Source organism: Pleurodeles waltl, chromosome 3_1, assembly GCF_031143425.1.
Source record: "Pleurodeles waltl isolate 20211129_DDA chromosome 3_1, aPleWal1.hap1.20221129, whole genome shotgun sequence".
NCBI classification, from domain to species: domain Eukaryota; kingdom Metazoa; phylum Chordata; class Amphibia; order Caudata; family Salamandridae; genus Pleurodeles; species Pleurodeles waltl.
Window position 1 is genome coordinate 195,024,902 of NC_090440.1, and position 21,340 is coordinate 195,046,241.

Consider the following 21,340-nt stretch of genomic DNA (forward strand, 5'->3'; position numbering starts at 1 on the left):
CTGCCCACCAGTGGGCAGATGGGGCAATTACCCCTGATCCACACCCCCGGGGTGGGGGAATTGGGGGGGGGCAGAAAGTCTACTAGATGCCAGGGAATAAAATAATAATAATAATAATATTGGGGTGGTGACTACCAACCAGTATGGGCCTGGTTACGCCCCCACCTCAAATGAAGGGGGTAACAGTCTTTCAGCTCTCCCCCACACTCTAAAACATCTTATCCCACAGCAAGCAAGAAGACATTTGATTATTTTGGGTTTTAGTTTTACATTTGGGCCATGAGAGCTTGGCTTACTCTCTAAATTGTCCCACTTGGAATGGTGAGGGCTCCACTTTATGGACTTTGGGACGCTGCCATGTAGAAAAATCCACAAGACCTAGACACATCTGAAAACCAAACATCTGGGTGATTCCAGGGTTGTGTGTTTCACATGCACCCGCACCATTTTTGTACCCACAATCCCCTGCAAACCTCCAACTTTGCTGGAAATCACTCATTTTCCCACGTTTTTGTGATGGAACCTTCCGGAATCTGCAGGAATCCACAAAATTCCTACCACCCAGCATTGTCTCACCTATACCGATAAAAATTCTGCTGCACTTGTCAGCCTAAAAATGTTTTTTTTGCAAACTTCCCTTTTTGACCCCCTTTGGTTCCCCTCAATATCAACATGTTTTTGGCTCTTCCTTTTCACAAGCACTTGGCCCACCTACACAAATGAGGTATCATTTTTACCGGGAGACTGAGGGGAACATAGGGTGGTATGAAATGTGTCCCAGTGCTGTGATCCCACACAGAAATGTGGGGAAAAAATGATTTTTTAGATAAATTTGAGGTTTGCTGAGGATTCTGGGTAAGAAAACATTGGGGGAGCCACGCAAGTCACACCTCACTGGACTCCCTCGGGTGTCTAGTTTTCAGAAATGTCTGAGTTTGGTAGGTTTCCCTAGAAGGCTGCTGAGCCCAGGACCAAAAATGCAGGTGCCCCCCGCAAAACAGGTAGTTTTGTATTTGATAATTTTGATGTGTCCAGATAGTGTTTTGGGGCATTTCCTTTCACGGGCAGTAGGCCCACCCACAAAAGTGAGGTACCATTTTTATTGGGAGACTTGGGGGAACGCTGGGTGGAAGGAAATTTGTGGCTCCTCTCTGATTTCAGAACTTTCTGTCACCGAAATGAGAGGAAAAAGTGTTTTTTGGGCCAAGTTTTGAGGTTTGCAAAGGATTCTGGGTAACAGAACCTGGTCAGAGCCCCACAAGTCACCCCATTTTGGATTCCCCTAGGTGTCTAGTTTTCAAAACTGCGCTAGGTTTCCATAGCTGCCGGCTGAGCTAGAGGCCAAGATCCACAGCTAGGCATTTAGCAAAAAACAGCTCTGTTTTCTTTGTGAAAATGTGATGTGTACACGTTGTGTTTTGGGGCATTTCCTGTCGCGGGTGCTAAGCCTATCCACGCAAGTGAGGTACCATTTTTATCGGGAGACGTGTGGGAACACAGAATAGCAAAACAAGTGTTATTGCCCCTTGTCTTTCTCTACATTTGTTCATTCCAAATGTAAGACAGTGTGTAAAAAAGACGTCTATTTGAGAAATGCCCTGTAATTAACATGCTAGTATGGGCACCCCGGGATTCAGAGATGTGCAAATAACCACTGCTTCTCAACACCTTATCTTGTGGCCATTTTGGAAATACAAAGGTTTTCTTGATACCTATTTTTCACTTTTTATATTTCAGCAAATGAATTGCTGTATACCCGGTATAGAATAAAAACCCATTGCAAGGTGCAGCTCATTTATTGGCTCTCGGTACCTAGGGTTCTTGATGAACCTACAAGCCCTATATATCCCTGCAACCAGAAAAGTCCAGCTGACGTAACAGTATATTGCTTTAAAAAATCTGACATCGCAGGAAAAAGTTACAGAGTAAAACGTGGAGAAAAAAGGCTTTTTTTTTCACCTCAATTTCAATATTTTTTTATTTCAGCTGTTATTTTCTGTAGGAAACACTTGTAGGATCTACACAAATGACACTTGCTGAATTCAGATTTTTGTCTCCTTTTCAGAAATGTTTAGCTTTCTGGGATCCAGCATTGGTTTCTCACCCATTTCGGTCACTAACTGGAAGGAGGCTGAAAGCACAAAAAAATAGTAAAAATGGGGTATGTCCTAGTAAAATGTCAAAATTGTATTGAAAAATTGGGTTTTCTAATTCAAGTCTGCCTGTTCCTGAAAGCTGGGAAGATGGTGATCCTGCCACCGCAAACCCTTTGTTGATGCCATTTTCAGGGAAAAAACCACAAGCCGCCTTCTGCAGCCCTTTTTTCCCCATTTAAAAAAAAAAAAAATGTCACTGTATTTTGCCTAATTTCTTGGTCTCCTTCAGGGGAACCCACAAAGTCTGGGTACCTCTAGAATCCCTAGGATGTTGGAAAAAAAGGACGCAAATTTGGCGTGGGTAGCTTATGTGAACAAAACGTTATGAGGGCCTAAGCGCAAACTGCCCCAAATAGCCAAAAAAAGGCTCGGCACAGGAGGGGAAAAGGCCTGGCAGCAAAGGGATTAAAACTACCCACCCCATAACCCTAAAATTACCCTAAATATACTGGTAACTCATATGCTTACCACGAACGTTAAAAGCAGATGTGATAAAGCTACCTGCGTAGCAAAGGCTGTTTCTAGTATCAGAATTATTATGAACAAGTCAGGAGATAATATGTAGATCAGAACAAATGCTATTTCATCACACATCCCTAACCTGTTAATCTACTTAGTACCCTAATCAGCTAGATATGGCCGACCATCTAACTCATGTCTGTATTGATTTACTAAGCCTAAATTATGGCAAGCCATGTTTAGTTCCCCCTGCACAACTTTTGCAGGTCATACATCCACCAGGAAAGCAGTCAAAAGTCAGCCCTTCAGCATCTCCCCATTACAATCAGTCCATGTATCTATCTGTGCTCTTGCACCAGTAGTTTACATAGTTTATGGAATAAGGAGGTCACTTGCTCTTGGCTCCTGCATTGCTATAAAAGAGAGCAAGCAATGCCCCTTTTCTGAAGCATACAGAATCAAATCTCTTTATTTCTTCAAAGGCGGTCTTCTGCAATGCCATCTTCCCCTGTAGTCAGTTACCACATTGTTGAATAGTTAGAAAACATGAGATTTCTAATCTGGAAAACATGGAGATCGAGCACACATTGTAATACCATTCAAACAGATAGAACCACATATCTAGGCCCTGCACCTTTTACACACATTCTTTAATATTAAATGCAGCCATGCTCACATGCAATTAGGCCTGTCTTTCACATAACATGCATTTATCACCACACGAAAGCCTTGCTACACATAGGTAGTGCAAACATGCTCCAATGGCAGAAGCCATTCTGCAGCCCTTATGCGGCAATTTAATTGTATAAACTTACTTTATACAGTAGTATACCTTACAAATTCCTATAAACTTACTTTATACAGTAGTATACCTCACAAATTTCCTGCGCACACCTCTGAATTTATCTGAGTTTTTCAAGCACTTTATTTCACTTAAAAATGTGCGTTATTGTTCACCTTTTTAGTACTGTTGTTCATTACCTTGTCTATTTTTACTCTAAACTGTTATTCAATTTTGTGAACTGCCACTTCTACTCCACCCACTTCTGCAAACATAGCTTTCTGGATAGTCAGCTACCAAAAGCATGAAAAAAGCACACATCATAAGGCCCTGTTTCAGCTTTGTGAGAAACTAGCTGATGCCTGCTATGGCATGAGTGTGGGTGCAATCCTCCTTTATCAGATCGCCCACAAAATTCTGCAAACCTTATCACACATTCTCAGTGTTTTCCATGGGACAGTGCGCGCTTCTAATCATTCAAATCAGTACAAGGAATGTGCTCTCTAATGATCGTCCATTCATGTCCTCTTAAAACCAGTGAGGCTCTAGGGCTATGCATGTACATTAGAGACACTGAATACTGGTAACAGAGGGCCTTTATACTTTATTACAAAAATAAATATTACATTATGCTGTAATTGAAAGGTGTATGGTACAAGAGTACACAAAATGATGCTACAGCAATGTGAGAAACGTCAGAGACAGCTGAATAAAAGCTAATAAACATGGGACAAGTTTGAAAAAGTAGTATTAACAATCACTATTGAGAAACAACTTATGTACACATCCCACAAGGTCTACTAAGAAGAGGTACAATTCTTTAAATTACTTTATTCTCATGGGCAAATGTGCTTTTAGGTTTGAAGAACACAAATCAAGACTGGTTACATTACGGAGCTTTGTGCTCATGAACAATACATTAAACATCCATCACAAATGACAACCCTTCATTGAAGCCACACACAGGTCAATTCATCAAATGAGGCAATCAATAGACTGAATTGCCATAGTACACTTGGGATGAGATGGCTTGTCTCTGCTGCCTACACACAATACAGACTTAAATACCATTTTGCAGTAAAACGTCATGACAGTTTGGACCAGAGTACAGCAAGGGTTCTCATAAACCTTCACTCTAACTTGTGAAGAAAGATGGACTGGGATGTGACCGAGTAATTACCAGATTATTCAAGTATTCCTTCCATCACTTATTTTGTGTTCTTTGATGGGCCACTTTAAGAGGGATGGGTATGCCCAGGTGTGCGTCTAGTGCACACTGTGTCACTGGTACCAAGCTATGCCTGGCTGATGAACTCTAACTAGAGTGAAACCGGTCCTAGGTTGCTTGTGTTCCGGAATTATATAAAAATAAGCTACAACTGTTCAAATTAGTTTTTGAGAAACCATCTGCTTCAGCACTCTAAATAAGATGTAGATCTCATCTCTGCAATGTCTTCGCGGACAGGAGGGAAAGATGCTCTCGCTAGCTGAAATCCAGTGATGCAGAAGCTAGTCAAGAAGTGGCCTCCCGCAGCATGCCTTCTTCAGTTTAGAAGCAGTTAGTGGAAAACTGCTGAGGTGAGGTGGTTGGAGAGATCACATATTTTTGTACTCTCTGTAAGCATTTGCGTACTCCCTCCACCACTATTTTTTCACTTCCGACAGGGCATCTTTTAGTATGCTCACAAATGTGTTTGTGCGGCGCAGGGTTATCGTGTTGCAAGGATAAAACTTTTTGTTCACTGGTTCTGCAGGTTAGTGGCCATCAAGCAGCATACAAAGGTACAGTAAGGTAGACCCATACAGAAATCAGGCGCTCACGGCAAATTGAAAGGGAAGAGACCAAATGGGGCCCCAATCTGAACATGAGCACAGTGAGCCGAAAGGGGTATAAAATGTTTCTGTCTGAAAAGCTAAAATTCTAAAAGTTTAACCATCAGCTCTGCCTCCCTTATGTCTGCTTTCCCTGGAGGCTTTCAGCAGAATCCTATATGTATGTATAAGCAATTTATATAGTACAAACCTAGCCAAAGGGCAATGGAGTGCTGTAGATAGTAAAAGACAAGCATAAAGTTCAATGAGTAAGAAGAGTGGAAGCTGGATTATGGACAGTTAATGCACTGTGATGTAGTGTTGTTTTAGAAAGGTGAGTCTATAACTCTTTCCTAGATTGGAGAAGCGTTGGAAGTAGTCCTGCTGGATACGGGGATGTTGTTCCAGATCCTGCAAGCATAGCTAGAAAAGGCCTGCTGTCTTGTTGCTAAATACAACAGGGGTCGCTTGCTGCTACCAATAAAAGAACCTGCCCACATTGGTATCAAATGAGGCACTGTGTGAATGGAGCAGTGGTTTCCAATGATGACACCCCACTGAATGATAAAAATTCACGTACAATGAGAAGACGGCATGCTTGTAGCCAACAACCTCATGAAACTTGGCCTTAGACTAGGTGCTTAGCCACTTAGCTGTCAGATTTATTGCTGACATTGTCCAATCTGTGAGAAAGAAAATGATTTGGTTAAAGCTAAGACCAAGTAAATGGAGGGCTAGCAATGACCCTATTCCCTGGAGAAAGTCGCCCGAGTCATGTGCCAGCAGAGCCTTGGTGTAGTAGCCTGATGGAAAGGACAGCCAGCAAATTTTATACTCACAAGAACATCTTCTAACAGCCCTTGCATGTCCCTTGCTATGACAGTATTTTCTGTTACAGGGACAGCTGCTAGCGAGGAGCTACTTTGAACAGCCCTGTCTTGCTGGCTTTTTCCTTCTAAGGGGTGTAACTACAAGTTAAGAGGCTTTTGACAATCCTTAGTTTGCCCAATCTGATGAGAGTAATTCTAACAGGCATACACCTACTAAGAGTCTTGTCCCACTTCTCTTCTTCGCCCACTCGATGGGAGTAATTTGAGTAATAGGTCCGTTCCATAAGAGCCTCTCTCAAAAGACTTAGCTCGCTGATTCCAATGGAAGTAATTCTCAAACAGCCACATTCACAACTAAAGAGCCTATTTCCACAGCTTGAGATCACTGATTTGAAGGGAGTAATTTCAATACCAGATACATTCCCTGATAAAATTGTCTTTCTATCGACTTACTCAGCTCCTTCCAACTGAACTAAGTCCTATAGCAGACACACATTTCTGATAAGAAGCTCAGTTAACAACTCTAGATTGTCTCTCTGGTTTTAGGAGTCACAGCTGTTGCACAAAACTCTCTCTGCAGCACTATTTTGGATTTCCCTATGTGCAAAACGTCTTGTATAGGAAGCATTCTATGAAGATATCGATTCACAAAATCACTTTTCATACAAAGTCTTCCTGTTTTAGGAAAGTTCGTACAGCAAGTTTGTCATTCTTTAATCCTGTTGACAGAGTATAAAATGATTAAACATAGTAAGGTACACACATGATTGTATTCAGTTTAATTCTACGGAAAGTGAATTCTTTCACTTGCCATGTCTTATGTAAAACAAAAAAAAACAAAAAAGAAAGAAAAAAAGAAAGATGTCACAAAGAGTAGAAAGGAATATTGTCTACTGAAGGAACCTCTGCTGTCTCTGTTTGAACTGTGACAAGTACTACCAGGTCACGGAGCGAATAAGCATCAGCACGGAGGCAAGAGGAGAGATTATCCACTCTTTCAATCATGCGGTACCAAGAGCAATACTTCTCATTTCTGTATCTTCCAATCCATCATGACCGCTGGGTTACCAGCGTAGGACGTCAGCAAAACAAAACCCCTAATGTCAAACGCTATAGGGGTTGGAGGTTGCGCAACAAGAGTCCAGGGTAAGCGTTACTGACTGGGTCCTGGAGACACCATCAGTTTGACGTGGTTCATGTTAAATGACTAGTTTAGGCATCCCTAATCTAAGTAAAGGAAGCAAGATAATTATAGTTGGTTTCAGACACTGAAAAAATATAGTGTGACAACAGAGTTTAAAATGTGTGTTATTCTTGCTATAGAAGCACCAAATTCTGGGTGCAAGTGTTCACATGTTCACACATGAACACCTGCAGGTTGTGTCTCTGGGGCGTGTCTTTCTGGAGAAGAAGTATATTATGTGCAGCCTACCAGACCAGAACACAATGGCTCATGCACAAGCCCCAGGAAGAGAGGTCCTTTTTTGGGCACCAAGGTCTGTGAAGTCGAACTATCCAAAACACATCTGTGAATGCAGTTCTGATTTGTGACAACAGTTACTAGTCCTGCTGTAACAAGTGGATACTGTACCTAGCCACACTATGCTAAAGTGACAATTTTTCCATGCTCGGTTTTACATCACTTAGAAATGTATTAAGAAATATTAAGAGTGGGTTCCCTGGAACCTTGAAATGAGCTCTATATGTGGGGAATTTGTGAATGTGTAATAGACAGTAATTTCATCACAGTAGCAGGGAAGTGGTATCCTGCAACCGTGGACTGGTGGTTTTAGGCCTGGATTGTATAAAATGTCCGCCCTAACCTGTAAGTTCTCAGATAGCACCACAGCAGCTGTGCCATCGAAAACCACAATCTGTGATCAAAATGTTCATTCACAAACAACTAGTGAACGTCTGACTGAAGCCCCTAACGGATGGTTTAAAAAATGAGCCTTGGAACTAGTTCCTTCCTCCACACTCTAGGGCAGAGACTGATATTTACAATGCATAGGCGACGGGTTGAAATAGCCTGCACGAAGAGCAGCTGGGACTTGCCTGTGATTCAGTCACATAACAGGGGTAGGTAATTTACATCGTGAAAAAAGGTATTAAATAAATGTAGGCACAAATTCCCAGAAAGCACAATGCACTGTACATTCTTTATTTAGGTCTTTTAATATACAAGTTTTGCATCCCTAAGTCGTGCCCAGAGCACAGTTCAGGAAATGCATTAATCAGAGATGTAACAGGCATTAACCCCTCCCAGTTGGTTTCAGTAATGCTGAGTAACTAGGTAGCCTAAGGGAGATGCTCTGAACAGTACCTAAAACAGTTTCAAAAGTACCTGGAGCTACTATGTCATAGGTTCCCTATGCTCAAAACAAATGCATCATAAGAAGGCTCAAATTAGCAGTTTTATATTTTGGGAAATACAGTTAATGTATGGTTGCCAGAATGTACCTGAGACAGGTAACAACTCCTAAATTGATCTCTGAAACATTATTATTAATATTTATTTGGAGACTGCCCTCTGGTACTCTACTTAAAACGAGGTATCCAGAATCTGAAATGTTCGGCACTACTTAAAAATATTTGCTTACTGAGGTTGATTTTCGACAATGAAACACTTCTCAGGAAGCAAAGTTGGAGGAACTTGCTTTAAATAAAGATTCTGAGCTGCTTTGGTTTAATTTTGCCCATACATACCTGGAACCAACAGAATTGGAGTAACTGAAAACTTCCTGAGTGTCAAAAATATTACACCATATGAAATTCATTTGGATTGGGTAGAACCACAATTTGCAAAACAGCTGCATCTATATTTTATATAGAGATTCTTGCCACTGGTTAGATTCACACAAAAATGGTGGTTGCAAGTAATTTACTCCCTAAAATGCCATTACTGCCTGTGGGAGAAGAAACAAACTCTATTTTTGTTTTATTTACGCTAAAAAGTCGAAGAGATGGTTGATAACTCTTTTAGAAAAACCTTGTCATTTACGAGATTTGCCTGAACTTCCACATTGGCAAAAGTGATACCTCCCTCAGCTTGGTATGTGCGTTAGGCACATCCGTTTAGCTATGTGATGAAAAGCCTTTAAAGTCCAAGGATAAGATTGTAAATATTGCATGCTAATACCGAGCTATAGAACGCAAACTAAAAATACAAACTACAAATCTTGGAGTAGGAGAGCCTTGCCTTTGCAGTTTGTTTGGCAGGTGGATAAAGGTAATCCAATACAGAAAAAATGATGATACATTTTTGTTATTTCACCACGACCTTTTTTCTAATTATGTATCTCTTTGTTTCTTTTTAGATTGTATGTAATGTTCCTTGGATTTCTAAACTGTAACAGAATGGAAGAATCTGCATTAACTCATTAATATGAATTTGAGATCTGTACTGTAATTTCATATGGTGAGTTGTTTTTATGGGTGTGCTAACGTTCACTAATGATACTTAAAGTTCCAGGATGAAATCCCCCATCTTCTGTGATGGCAAACACCTAAAGATGAGAACAGGACGGTGTGAGTTAAATCATTTAAAACCAGAAGGTGGATGCTTTGCAAGTAGGGCTGGTCAAACATTTTGCAAAGCATTATCTTGTTGTCTCGTTGCTAGGCAATGAAACTGCATTTGTTGTTAAGTAGAAGCAATAGGGTGGCCCATGCTTTGGGGCAGCAGAGATGGCTACCTCGCATTGATTTGCTGGCAATAAGATTTTGTATGTGAGGACTAGGAATTCTCCTATATCAGGGGATGCGGAGAGCGGACTTACAACTGGGTTCTCCCTTTTCCATAATGGAGTGAATTAGTTACTCCTAGAGTCACCATCATACCCAAAACCTTGGTCCAATATACACGAATATATACAGGAAAAAGGCAGCACGGTGGCACTGCCCATATATATATCGATAGTGTGGGATCTACTATCCCCTTAATCATGTAGATGGTCCCAATAAACTCTTATCAAGGATAATCATGGGTCCAGTCTCCATGCATTAGATTAAGGCCACTACATGGCTTGGTTAAGGCACAGTTCAAGGAAAAACAGCTAAGAACATATGGTAGGAGGTTGATCACCAGCACTGCCGGTCTTCGATTAATCTAAGTAAAGTCTATGTCACAGATGAATTGGTTTGGCTTTTTGGCCCTTTGTGGTATGTTGTTGCTGAACCTGAATGGTCCTTCTACCTCCAAGGCAGGCGGCTGGATTGGCAGATACACCCATTTAGCTCTTCTCCACAGTGGACCAATTCTGACATGAGGACAGCAAGCCTTGCCTCTGGGCGTGTTCAGCGATGGCAGTGTAGCAGAAGTAGTACTGGTCAGCAGTCTGAATGCTGAAAGCTCTCTGCGTTCTCATCCGCTGCACGGTCTGGTACACGTTCAGGGTGCCAATATCTTGCAGCTGAGATAGGCATATATCCAGGGAGCAAAAGGTACCTATAATGGGAAGAATGTGACAGCATGAGCGAACGTTAGGTCACCTCGAAATGTATTACATCCCTGATTTTTCCAAAAGAGAACACACTCTGCCAATGGAAGAAGTACTGGAAAAAGAAGCCGGCCTCCAAGTAGATGTCAGCTGCTGATATTGTACGGAAGAGACCCTTGAGCAAAACAGACAGCTACAGAAAGACTATGGAGGAAGAGAGTCTTGCTTTCCTGTGGGCTGTAAAAGAAGGATTGCAAAAGCTCCACTCTCATGTGATATGGCTGGGCTTTTCTTTGATAGAAATGGAGAACTTGACTTCACTGCACAGTTGAGGAAGAATCAGGGAAAAATACCTCCTGCAATGTGTACGAGCTGGGAGGCTGTTGTGTGAGAAGGATGAAGTTCACCCGGAAAGGGGGGCAGGGCACGATGGCATTTATATGGATGGAGATAAAAGCCTCCCTGTGTGCAACAGAAGTAATTATGCTGGGGCGGGGTTCCAAGAGTGGAGAATAGAAAAGGTCGGCTCTAGAGGGGGAAAGGAGTCCAATCCCGGAGAAGAGGAATCTTAAGGGTTCCTTGTGTGGGTGGGAACAGGGTTTGTGTACTTGATATGAACAATTATTTTTAATGAGGAAGGTCAAAACAGTAAAATAAAGTGTAAAACATCCGCCTTTACACTAGTTGGCCCAAGTACAGAGCACATAATCCAGTCGACAGCTCACCTGTCCTGCCAATTCCTGCACTGCAGTGTACCACCATGGGAGGCCCACACGGATGACCTTTCCAGCGCATGCCCAAGGCCCTCACTGCCAGTCGCTGTTGGTGTTTCACTGCCCCTAGGAAATCAATAAGTGCTGCAGCGGAGGAAGGCACACCATAATCTGGCCAGCTAAGGTACTGGAAGTGGAAAACTGGGCGTCGTTCACGGCTCTGTGGGAAATGCAAACAATTCAGTCACACACAAAATACGCCTTTGAAACAGTCCCCAACATACCAACTTCCCTATATAGAAGCTCTCTGCAGTTAACTTCAAAATGTACATTGCAAAAATGGCACATACTTTTTTCACTGTGCTTGGGGCCTGAATAAACCAAATTCCCTACATACACTGTCTCTTCTAATGTTTACAGATCCTTAGAAACAGAAAAATCGATGACAAAGCAGGACGTCCATTCTTCTATATCTGTTTTTTCTCAACACCTTTAATACTAAAATTGTGTTTTTCCAGGTACATTGGTTCTTTTTAATCTTTTGCAGGCCGTTTTTTAGGGTTTTTTATTGTCCCAATACCTCTGCTGCAAGACCGTTTCATGATGTTGGATAGGAGCTGCTTTCATTGGAGAGCGACGGAGGACCAGATACAAGTGCTGATAGCTGCACCTCCAAGGCAGTGTGGGGGAAGGAAGCTGTAATGGCCTGCAAAGGCTCTGCAGGAGGAGAGCTGTCATGTAGGTGAAACACTTTGTGCACATAACATATGAAGGCAGTTGAAAGATTCAAGCCTGATGATCTACTCAGGCAAAATGCCCAGAGACAAGGTAGTTTCAGAGGAAATGGCACTATACACTGAAGGCTACTTTTCACCTAGTACAAGGAATACTTACCTGCTGTGTAACTGATTGTCCCACAAGAAGACAGCAAGGTTTGTCAGGGTGGAAAAGATGATTAAGGGTACAGAAAAACAATGGTGCAGAGGATAAGCCAGCGGCAAAGCAGAATACATTTGAAGTGCTGACAAGCTAAGTTGAAGGAAATTAAAATACTGTTTCCATCTCTCAAACAAACTTGGCAGGGCCGCCAAAATCAGCCAATGAATTAGGGGTACAACGGAAAACACAGTTCAATCCCTACAATGTGCCATGCACATTTTCGCGACCTGGAGGCCAGGTTCAAGAATATTTGTAGAGAGGAAACAGCTTCTGCCAGGAGAGTGCTAGTGGAAATTAAGGGTCTCTATCTGGTTAAATTAGTCCTAGATTTCCCAGGTTCAGGCTCTAAATTTGAAGTTTCTCATGAAAGAGAGGGGCATTGGAAACAAAGATGTATGGACGATTATCTTCAAGTTGTAAGACGTGTTTGAGACGGAGGCTTCTAAGAGAAACTTTAAAGAAGTGACAGGTTAAAAGTGGGAGCAAAGGAGTAATGTTCTTTCTGCACCTGAGCCGAAGGACAAGTGAAAAGAGGATGAAGCTATTGGCTATATATATCTATATATATATATATGGAAAATGGCACTTACCCAGTGTACATCTGTTTGTTGCATGTTTCGCTGCAGATTCACATGCACTCTGAGTGTTACAAGTTGTTTTTCTTCTAAGAAGTGTTTTCGAGTCACGGGATCGAGTGACTTCTCCTCTTCGGTTCCATTGCGCATGGGCATCGACTCCATGTTAGATTGTTTTCCCGCAGAGGGTAAGGTAGGAGTGATAGAGTATATAGGTGAAAAGAAAAGAGATGTCCATGCTAATGCAAATATATATATATATATATATATATATATATATATATATATATATATATATATATGTACAAGTGTTTTTTTAAACTTAAACGACTACAGTCTCCCGGGGAGGTGGGAGGGTGCATGTGAATCTGCAGCGGAACATGCCACGACAGATGTACACTGGGTAAGTGACATTTTCCGTTTGGTAGCATGTGTAGCTGCAGATACATATGCTGTGCAAAGACTATAAAGCAGTTTGTCCTCCCATAGAAGCGGTGGTCAGCCTGCAGGAGTTGAAGTTGTTTGAAATAATGTTGTGAGTACAGCTTGACCTACTGTGGATTGTTGTCCAGCTAAAACGTCTACACAGTAGTGTTAACCATGTAGCTGCTTTGCATATTTCAGCCATTGGTATATTTCCTAAAAAAAAGTCATTGTAGCACCTTTTTTTCTTGATGAATGTGCTTTAGGAGTGATTAAGAGTTGCCTTTGGATGCATCTTACGATCCATCTTGCCAACCCTTGTTTTGATATGGGTTACCTGTATGAGGTTTCTGGAAAGCTACAAACAGTTGTTTAGTCTTTCTGAATGGTTTTGTTCTGTCTATATAGTACATTAGAGCTCTTTTAGGGCCATATGTACGAACACATTTTCCCATAGACACAGTATGGGCAAAACTGCTTGCTACATCTGGCCCTCTGGCCCTTAATGTCTAATGTATGTAGAGCTCGTTCTGCCACAGAATCTGGCTGTGGGAAGAAGACTGGCAGTTCCACTGTTTGAATTATATGAAAAGGTGAGACGATCTTTGGCAAAAATTTGGGGTTTGTTCTTAGTACAATTTTATACTTGTGTACTTGGAAGAACAGTTCTTCAATAGTGAAGGTTTGTATTTCGCTTCCTCTTCGTAAAGACGTAATTGCGACTAGGAAGGCAACCTTCCATGTTAAGAATTGCAATTAACATGAGTGCATAGGTTCAAATGGTGGGACCATAAGTCGTGTAAGCACTATGTTAAAATTCCACGAGGGAACTGGAGGTGTCCTGGGTGGAATGATGCATTTTAAACCTTCCATGAAAGCTTTCATAACAGGAACTCTAAATAAGGAGCTGTGCTGTATATTTTGTAAATATGCTGAAATTGCAGTAAGATGTATTTTTATGGAAGAGAATGCTAAATTAGATTTTTGTAAATGAAATAAATAGCATACAATATCTTGTATAGATGCTGTAAGAGGAGCAATCTGTTTAGATTGACAGTAATATACAAATATTTTCCATTTATTAGCATAGCACTGTCTAGTAGTGGGTTTTCTTGCTTGCTTAATAACCTCCATACATTCTGATGGGAGTTTTAAATATCCAAATTCTATGACATCAGGAGCCAAATCGCTAGATAGAGTGTTTTGGGATTTGGGTGCCTGATTTGTCCTTTGTTTTGTGTCAACAGATCTGGTCGGTCTGGGAGTTTGGAGTGTGGTACTACTGAAAGGTCTAACAATGTTGTGTACCACGGTTGGCGGGCCCACATTGGTGCTATGAGTATCATATTGAGTAAGTTTTGACGCAACTTGTTGACTAGAAACTGAATGAGTGGGAGAGGGGGGGGAAAGCGTAAGCAAATATTCCTGACCAATTGATCCATAGAGCATTGCCCTTGGATAGAGGATGTCCGGATGCAAAGTTTTGGTATTTTGCGTTTTTGCTTATGGCGAACAGATCTATGTTTGGTGTTCCCTATTGTTGAAAGTATTTTTGAAGTACTTGAGAGGGAATCTCCCATTCGTGTGTTTGTTGGTGATTTCTGCTGAGAATATCTGCCAATAGGGTGTGTATCCCTGGAACGTATCGTGCTAACAGGTGAATTTGGTTGTGGATTGCCCATTTCCAAATTTTCTGGGCTAGAAGGGAGAGTTGGGACGAATGTGTCCCTCCTTGTTTGTTTAGGTAATACATGGTTGTCATGTTGTCTGTTTTGATAAGGACAGTCTTCTGTGTGAGAAGAGGCTGAAAAGCTTTGAGTGCTAGGAAGACAGCTAACAACTCTAAGTTATTTATGTGTAGCTGTTTGTGTTTGGCATCCCATTGTCCTTGAATGTTGTGATTGTTGAGGTGAGCTTCCCAACCAATCATTGATGCATCTGTTGTAATTATGGTCTGAGGCACAGGGTCTTGAAATGGCCGCCCTTTGTTTAGATTTGTGAAATTCCACCACTGAAGGGACATGCACGTTTGGCGGTCTATAAACACTAGATCTTGAAGTTGACCGTGTGCCTATGACTACTGTTGTGCAAGGCACTGTTGTAAGGGCTGCATGTTTAGTCTTGCGTGTGGAACAATCGCAATACATGATGCCATCATCCCTAAAATCTTCATGACAAATCTGACAGTGTACTGTTGATTTGTCTGTATCTGTGTGATTAGGTTTTGGAATACTTTTATTCTTTGCGTATTTGGACATGTTAACGCTTTTTGAGTATTTAGTATTGCACCCAGATACTGTTGTATTTGTGCAGGTTGTAGATGCGACTTTTGGTAATTTATTGAGAACCCTAGCGTGTGCAGGGTTTGTATTACGTAATGCGTATGGTTTTGACACTGCATATGACTGTTTGTTTTTATTATCCAATCATCTAGATATGGAAAGACATGTATATGCTGTCTTCTTAGGTAGGCTGCGACTACCGCTAGGCACTTTGTGACTACCCTTGGAGCTGTTGTTATTCCGAACTGATAGTGCTTTCCTTGAATGACAAACCTGAGATATTTTCGGTGCGCAGGATGGATGGGTATATGAAAATACGCATCTTTGAGGTCTAATGTTGCCATGAAATCGTGTTTTTGGAGTAGTGGGATAACATCTTGAAGAGTTACCATGTGAAAATGTTCCAACAGGATGTAAAGATTGAGGGTCCTGAGATCTAATATTGGTCTGAGGGTGCCATCTTTTTTGGAAATTAGGAAGTATAGTGAATAAACTCCTGTCCCTATTTGAGCTCGTGGCACGGGTTCTATTGCTTGTTTGAGTAATAGAGATTTGACTTCTTCCTGTAACAGATTGATGTGTTCTGTAGATAGTTTGTGTGACTTTGGTGGAATGATTGGGGGAGTTTGTATCAATTCTAGGCAATAACTTTTGCGGATAATTGATAGTACCCAATTGTCTGTGGTAATGTTTTGCCAATTTGTGTGAAACTGTTGTAGTCTTCCCCCCACAGGAGGGGTGTGGAGTGGAAGGGGATGAAGCAAGTCACTGCTTAGGGTGCTGTGGAGTTTGCTTAGAGGTTTGAAATTTCCCTCTATTTCTGGGATACTGCCCCCTATATGTGCCCCTAAAACCACCTCATTGGTATTGTGGTTGGTAGGCTGGTTTCGCCTGCGATGTGGATGCCTCTGCTGTTTGTGTTCTAAATCCACCTCTAAACTGAGTTTTCCGAAAGGATCCCCTGTATGGTGTGGAGTACAGTGCACCCATTGTTTTTGCAGTATCGGAATCTTTGCGCAATTTCTCAATGGCTGAATCAACTTCTGGGCTAAAAAGTTGTTTTTCGGGTTTAAAGCCTGATGACCTGAGCCATGCATGCCTCCTTATTGTTACAGCAGTAATGACACTTCTCGCAGCGGTGTCTGCTGTGTCTAGGGCAGATCTAATTTGGTTATTGGTGATAGCTTGCCCTTCCCTCCACTATTTGCTGTGCCCTTTTCTGATGTTCTTTGGGGAGATGCTGAATTATGTCTTGCATCTCATCCCAATAGGCCCTGTCCTATCTAGCTAGCAGTGCCTGTGAGTTAGTTATCCTCCTTTGATTCGCTGCTTGGGATGCAACTCTCTTCCCTGCAGCATCAAACTTCCTGCTTTCTTTGTCTGGTGGGGGTGAATCCATCACCTGATGACTGGGAGTTTGCCCTTTTTTCTTGCAGCGCTTACTACTACCGAATCTGGAGAAACTTGAGTAATGTAATCTGGATCAGAGGGAGGTGGTTTGTATTTTTTCTCTATCCTGGGTGTAATTATCCTTGCCTTAACTGGCTCATTAAATATTTGATCAGCGTGTTTTAGCATGCCTGGGAGCATGGGGAGGGACTGATATTTTGAATGTGTGGAGGAGAGTGTATTAAACAAAAAATCCTCTTCCAACGGTTCAGTGTGCATGGTGACACCATGGTATGCTGCAGCCCTATCTAGAACCTGATTGTACACAGTGCTATCCTCAGGTGGTGAAGGCTTAGAGGGATAGCAGTCTGGATCGTTGTTGGGAATGGGATCTGGATCATAAAGATCCCATGGATCTACATTGTCCTGTTGTGAGTCAAAAGAGTGTGATGGTGACTGCACTGGTGTAGGACTGGTAGGAGGAGGGGTATGCAGGTCTGGAAAGCGAGGAGGAGAACAATGAGGAGAAAATTGAGGAGGTGGTGGTTTCTTCTTCGGCTTTGGCACTTTAGCTGGAGGCAGCATAGTGTCAAATTCCTCCTGAAAGGCTAGCTTCCTCTTAGGTTTTAGAGGAGGTGCTGTTAGGATTCTGCCGGTTTCCTTGTGGATATGAATCCTGGTGTGCCTCTCATCCATTAATTCAAGTATTGGCTGTACTGGAGTCTCCTCTTCAGAGGTTTTGTGGCTTTCTTTTAGTCTTTTTGAAAGTCCATGTTCCTCTGTGTATCCTGCTGTTTTCGGTTCCGAAGCCGGCTTTTTCGGCATCGAAAAAGATGGCGTAGTGGATGTTCTCGGCTCCAAAAGGGATTTCCACATTTTTGACTCCGAAAAATGGTGTTTGCTCGAGTCGGACACGGAGCCTTTGATCGACTCAGATGGTTTTGGAGGAGTGGCCTTTTTCGGTGCCGAACTGCCAGTTTGGTCACCGGATGCCTTTTTTGGGCCGAGCCATGGCCTCCCAGCAGTGGCGTACCCAAGGCCTTATGTTTCTGTCTTTGTGATGGTACAGGGGCAGGCGTACTCACATGTTGTCCTGTCGTGACCGGTCTGTCTTCCTCGGATTCCTGGTCGCAGTCGGAACCTCGGATGGAGACTGCTGTCTGCATGATCTCTTCCTCCTCCATGTGGAGATGTTCGGAGCTTCTGGACGCCATCTCGAGTCTTTGTGCCCTCCTGTCTCAAAGTGTCTTTTTGGACCGGAAGGATCAACAGGCCTCACAATTTTCTTCCCGATGATCTGGGAAAAAGGCAAAGATTACAGACGAGATATTGGTCTGTATAAGGGAATTTTGCGTGGCACCGAGGACAGAATAGGAATGGAGTCCGATCCATGAGGCTACCACGCGGTCAGCCCGACTAGGCCCGAGTTGGGCGTGCGCGCCCCGAATGGCGAGTAACGTTGTCTTCTCCGACAGTACCGATGTGTTGATGGAAGATGTAAACCCGATCGATACAATACTGACGAAAATAAGGCGTTTTCTAAGTTTTCAGAATCTAACTTTTGGAGCGAAAGGAAACACATCTGAACCCAACTGCGGAAAGAAAACAATCTAACATGGAGTCGATGCCCATGCGCAATGGAACCGAAGAGGAGTCAGTCGATCCCTTGGCTCGAAAACACTTCTTCGAAGAAAAACAACTTGTAACACTCCGAGCCCAACACTAGATGGCAGAAGTATAATGCACAGCATGTGTATCTGCAGCCACACATGCCACCGAACATATATATATATCTATATATATATATGAAAGTAAAATGTCCTCAGTGCGCTGCCCGGCAAGGCTATGTATCGCATATCAAAAGAAAATCCACATCTTTATCCCAACTCATGGCGGCTCATGCTTTACAGCATGGCCTGCATTGATTAATGCTGGGGCCAGATATTCTAGTGACTATGTAATTTCTGAAGCTGGTACAATGTAGCCCTGTCAAGGTAGTATTAAGGTATATTGGCATAGGTTAACTATAGTTACAAAGGATACCCAATAAGAGTGATAGGGTACATATGTAACTTCTAAAAAGGACAAAATTGATCAACTGTGTCTTCTGTTTTTTTTTTTTGTTTCAAGGGATTTGGAATAACAGTAACATCTTTCTTCCTGCTTTGAAAGCATAAGATCTCTTGTGCTTGAATCGATATGTGAAATCAGGATGTACGAGTAACAGTGGAACAGGAAATTCATAGTTACTAATGATCATTTGAAAAATAAGAGATGATGGATTTTTTCATCCAGGTACTGAAAATATCTGTCCTGTACTTGTAAAACTGATCCTTTTGGTATGGAAATTTAAGCAGGATAATTTTGAAAATGCCAGTCTTCCATACACATCTGCGTCACACGTCACCTTTTGTTCTTATGTGGTGGTTAGAGGAACAATTGTTTCTCCACCTTTTACAAGAGTGGACATGGAAACCCTGTCTTGACCACTAGTATAGACTGGTCACTTGACAATATTTAGGAATCAGGAAGGAGAGAGTGTCAAGTTGCTTGCTCTTGAAAGGAATATCTCATCTGAAGGATGTCATTGCAGTTATTATTCTAAAAGGTGTTTCTCCACCTTTTACAAGAGTGGACATGGGAACTCTGTCTTGACCACTGGTATTGACTGGTCACCTGACAACATTTAGGAATCAGGAAGGAGAGAGTGTCAAGTTGCTTGCTCTTGAAAGGAATATCTCATCAGAAGGATGTCATTGCAGTTATTATTCTAGAGGTGAGAAGATTAGACTTCCATGTTAAATTAAATGTGAACCTATTGCTAAGCTAATAAGCAACACCCTAAAAGGGACATATCTTAGGCTTTGCCTTCTTTATGCATTGCTAGCTAAACTGACCAGGTTTTCTTAGTTTTTCTTAATTTCACGTGTGACAAAAAACATAGTTTTCAAGTAAATTTCTGTGGTAAGATGAGGTTCTGTATTGAGAAGTCAATGAAATGCCATGTAACAAGAAATAATGTTGCACGTTGATTACTCAGCTGAGAAGTAGGCATGAGCAAGAAAGCAAAGCATACTTTTGTGTACAATGGCAACTGCTAAAAAGAGGGACAGGGAACATGAGAAAAGCAATACTATCCCAGTTTTCCAGGCCTATAGTCTTGAAATGTTTCTATTTATTGAAATGTAAGTCTAGAAAGACATGCAAATGTTTCAATATTTTCTCTCACCTTGCTAGCCTTTCTACAACATTAAAGTGTCTGAAATACATCATAAAGACAGTTAAGACTTTCATAATTCCTTACATGTCATCATGAACTTAGGGCTACATCTAAAAACTCTACCTGAAAATATAAGATACATGAACTTCTTTTTTGACTATTCTTAAAATTAACTTTATCTCGCAAATATCTTATCCATATAACAGAATCCTGTTGTCCTGCCAATCATGATTTCAAATTAAACCATATTCTACTGAAATATTTTTGAGGGGGGAAAATTCCCAATTTCGTGCATGCTTCATAGCCTTCAATGCTATGGTCCTTTGGGAGGCTGAAGTTGTAGATCTTCTGTGAAGTCCTTCTGCACTAACTTGTGATGCCACTTTGGGCAATCTAAAAGGAGTATTTATTTTCCATCTCCCTAGATGGTCCAGTTAAGCACATTCCCCGACAGTGTAGTCTGGTTTCTCCAGTGGTAAACCTGTTAAACGATTTGTTTTTTGTTGGTGTTGCCAAAGGTTCTCAGCATATACTCTCAGTTTGTTGATTATATCAAGATTTTTCTCTGTTGTGCTCGAGGTTCTATCGGTAGATATTCTCGATCCCACTGGAGGTCTTCCACTTGGCTTCTGACCCAATGGTGAAAAAACACAATCTGAAGATGTTAACCATGCACATGTGCATCCTGGGCTTGTCTGGAATTACAGGTCAAAGGACATGCCACCAAATGGTCCGCGACCCGGAGTGGGGAAAACAAAAGACTACAGAATAAATGTCCATACTCAACCACGGAGACAGTGGAATAATGCACAGAATGTGAGTCATGAAAACATTCATGTTACTACATTCCCAATACATCAATGGAAATGTGACATCAAACCGCTAAATATGGTGGTCTGGCTTTAACTAATTATTGACTTCAATAGAATTCAATATAATTAAATGAAAACAGAGGGGCTCAGATAATGATCCTATATGACTAAAAGCTGTTTATATGTGTAAGGTCCGTGGAAAGCACTAACTTCTTTATGGGGCACATAAATTAATACAATGTGGACCATGCATATTGTATTGATTTCCTTTTTAGTTTGAACCGGTATGTATTAAGGCTGAATGTAGGGAGTTGGCTCTGTATGTACTATTTCAAAGTAAGAAATAGCATGCACAGAGTCCAAGGGTTCCCCTTAGAGGTATGATAGTGGCAAAAAGAGATAATTGACGGTCAGGTGCAGAGGTCAAAGTGGTGCCCAAAATGCATAGGCTTCAATGGAAATAGGGGTGCCCCGGTTCCAGGCTGCCAGCAGGTAAGTACCCGCGACTTC

The 21,340-nt window shown here is 41.8% G+C and overlaps 1 protein-coding gene across 1 annotated transcript in view; it reads right to left on the reverse strand.

The window, feature by feature from the left end:
- Window positions 1-3,980: 3,980 nt before the first annotated feature.
- PTPN9 (protein tyrosine phosphatase non-receptor type 9) overlaps window positions 3,981-21,340 on the reverse strand; it is a 232,730-nt gene continuing 215,370 nt past the window's right edge. The window contains exons 12-13 of the mRNA XM_069222172.1: window positions 11,203-11,410; window positions 3,981-10,485 (exon numbers count right to left, since the gene is read on the reverse strand). Coding sequence (XP_069078273.1) covers window positions 10,271-10,485; window positions 11,203-11,410 — 423 coding nt within the window. The 3' untranslated portion in view covers window positions 3,981-10,270. The remainder of the gene's footprint in view (window positions 10,486-11,202; window positions 11,411-21,340) is intronic.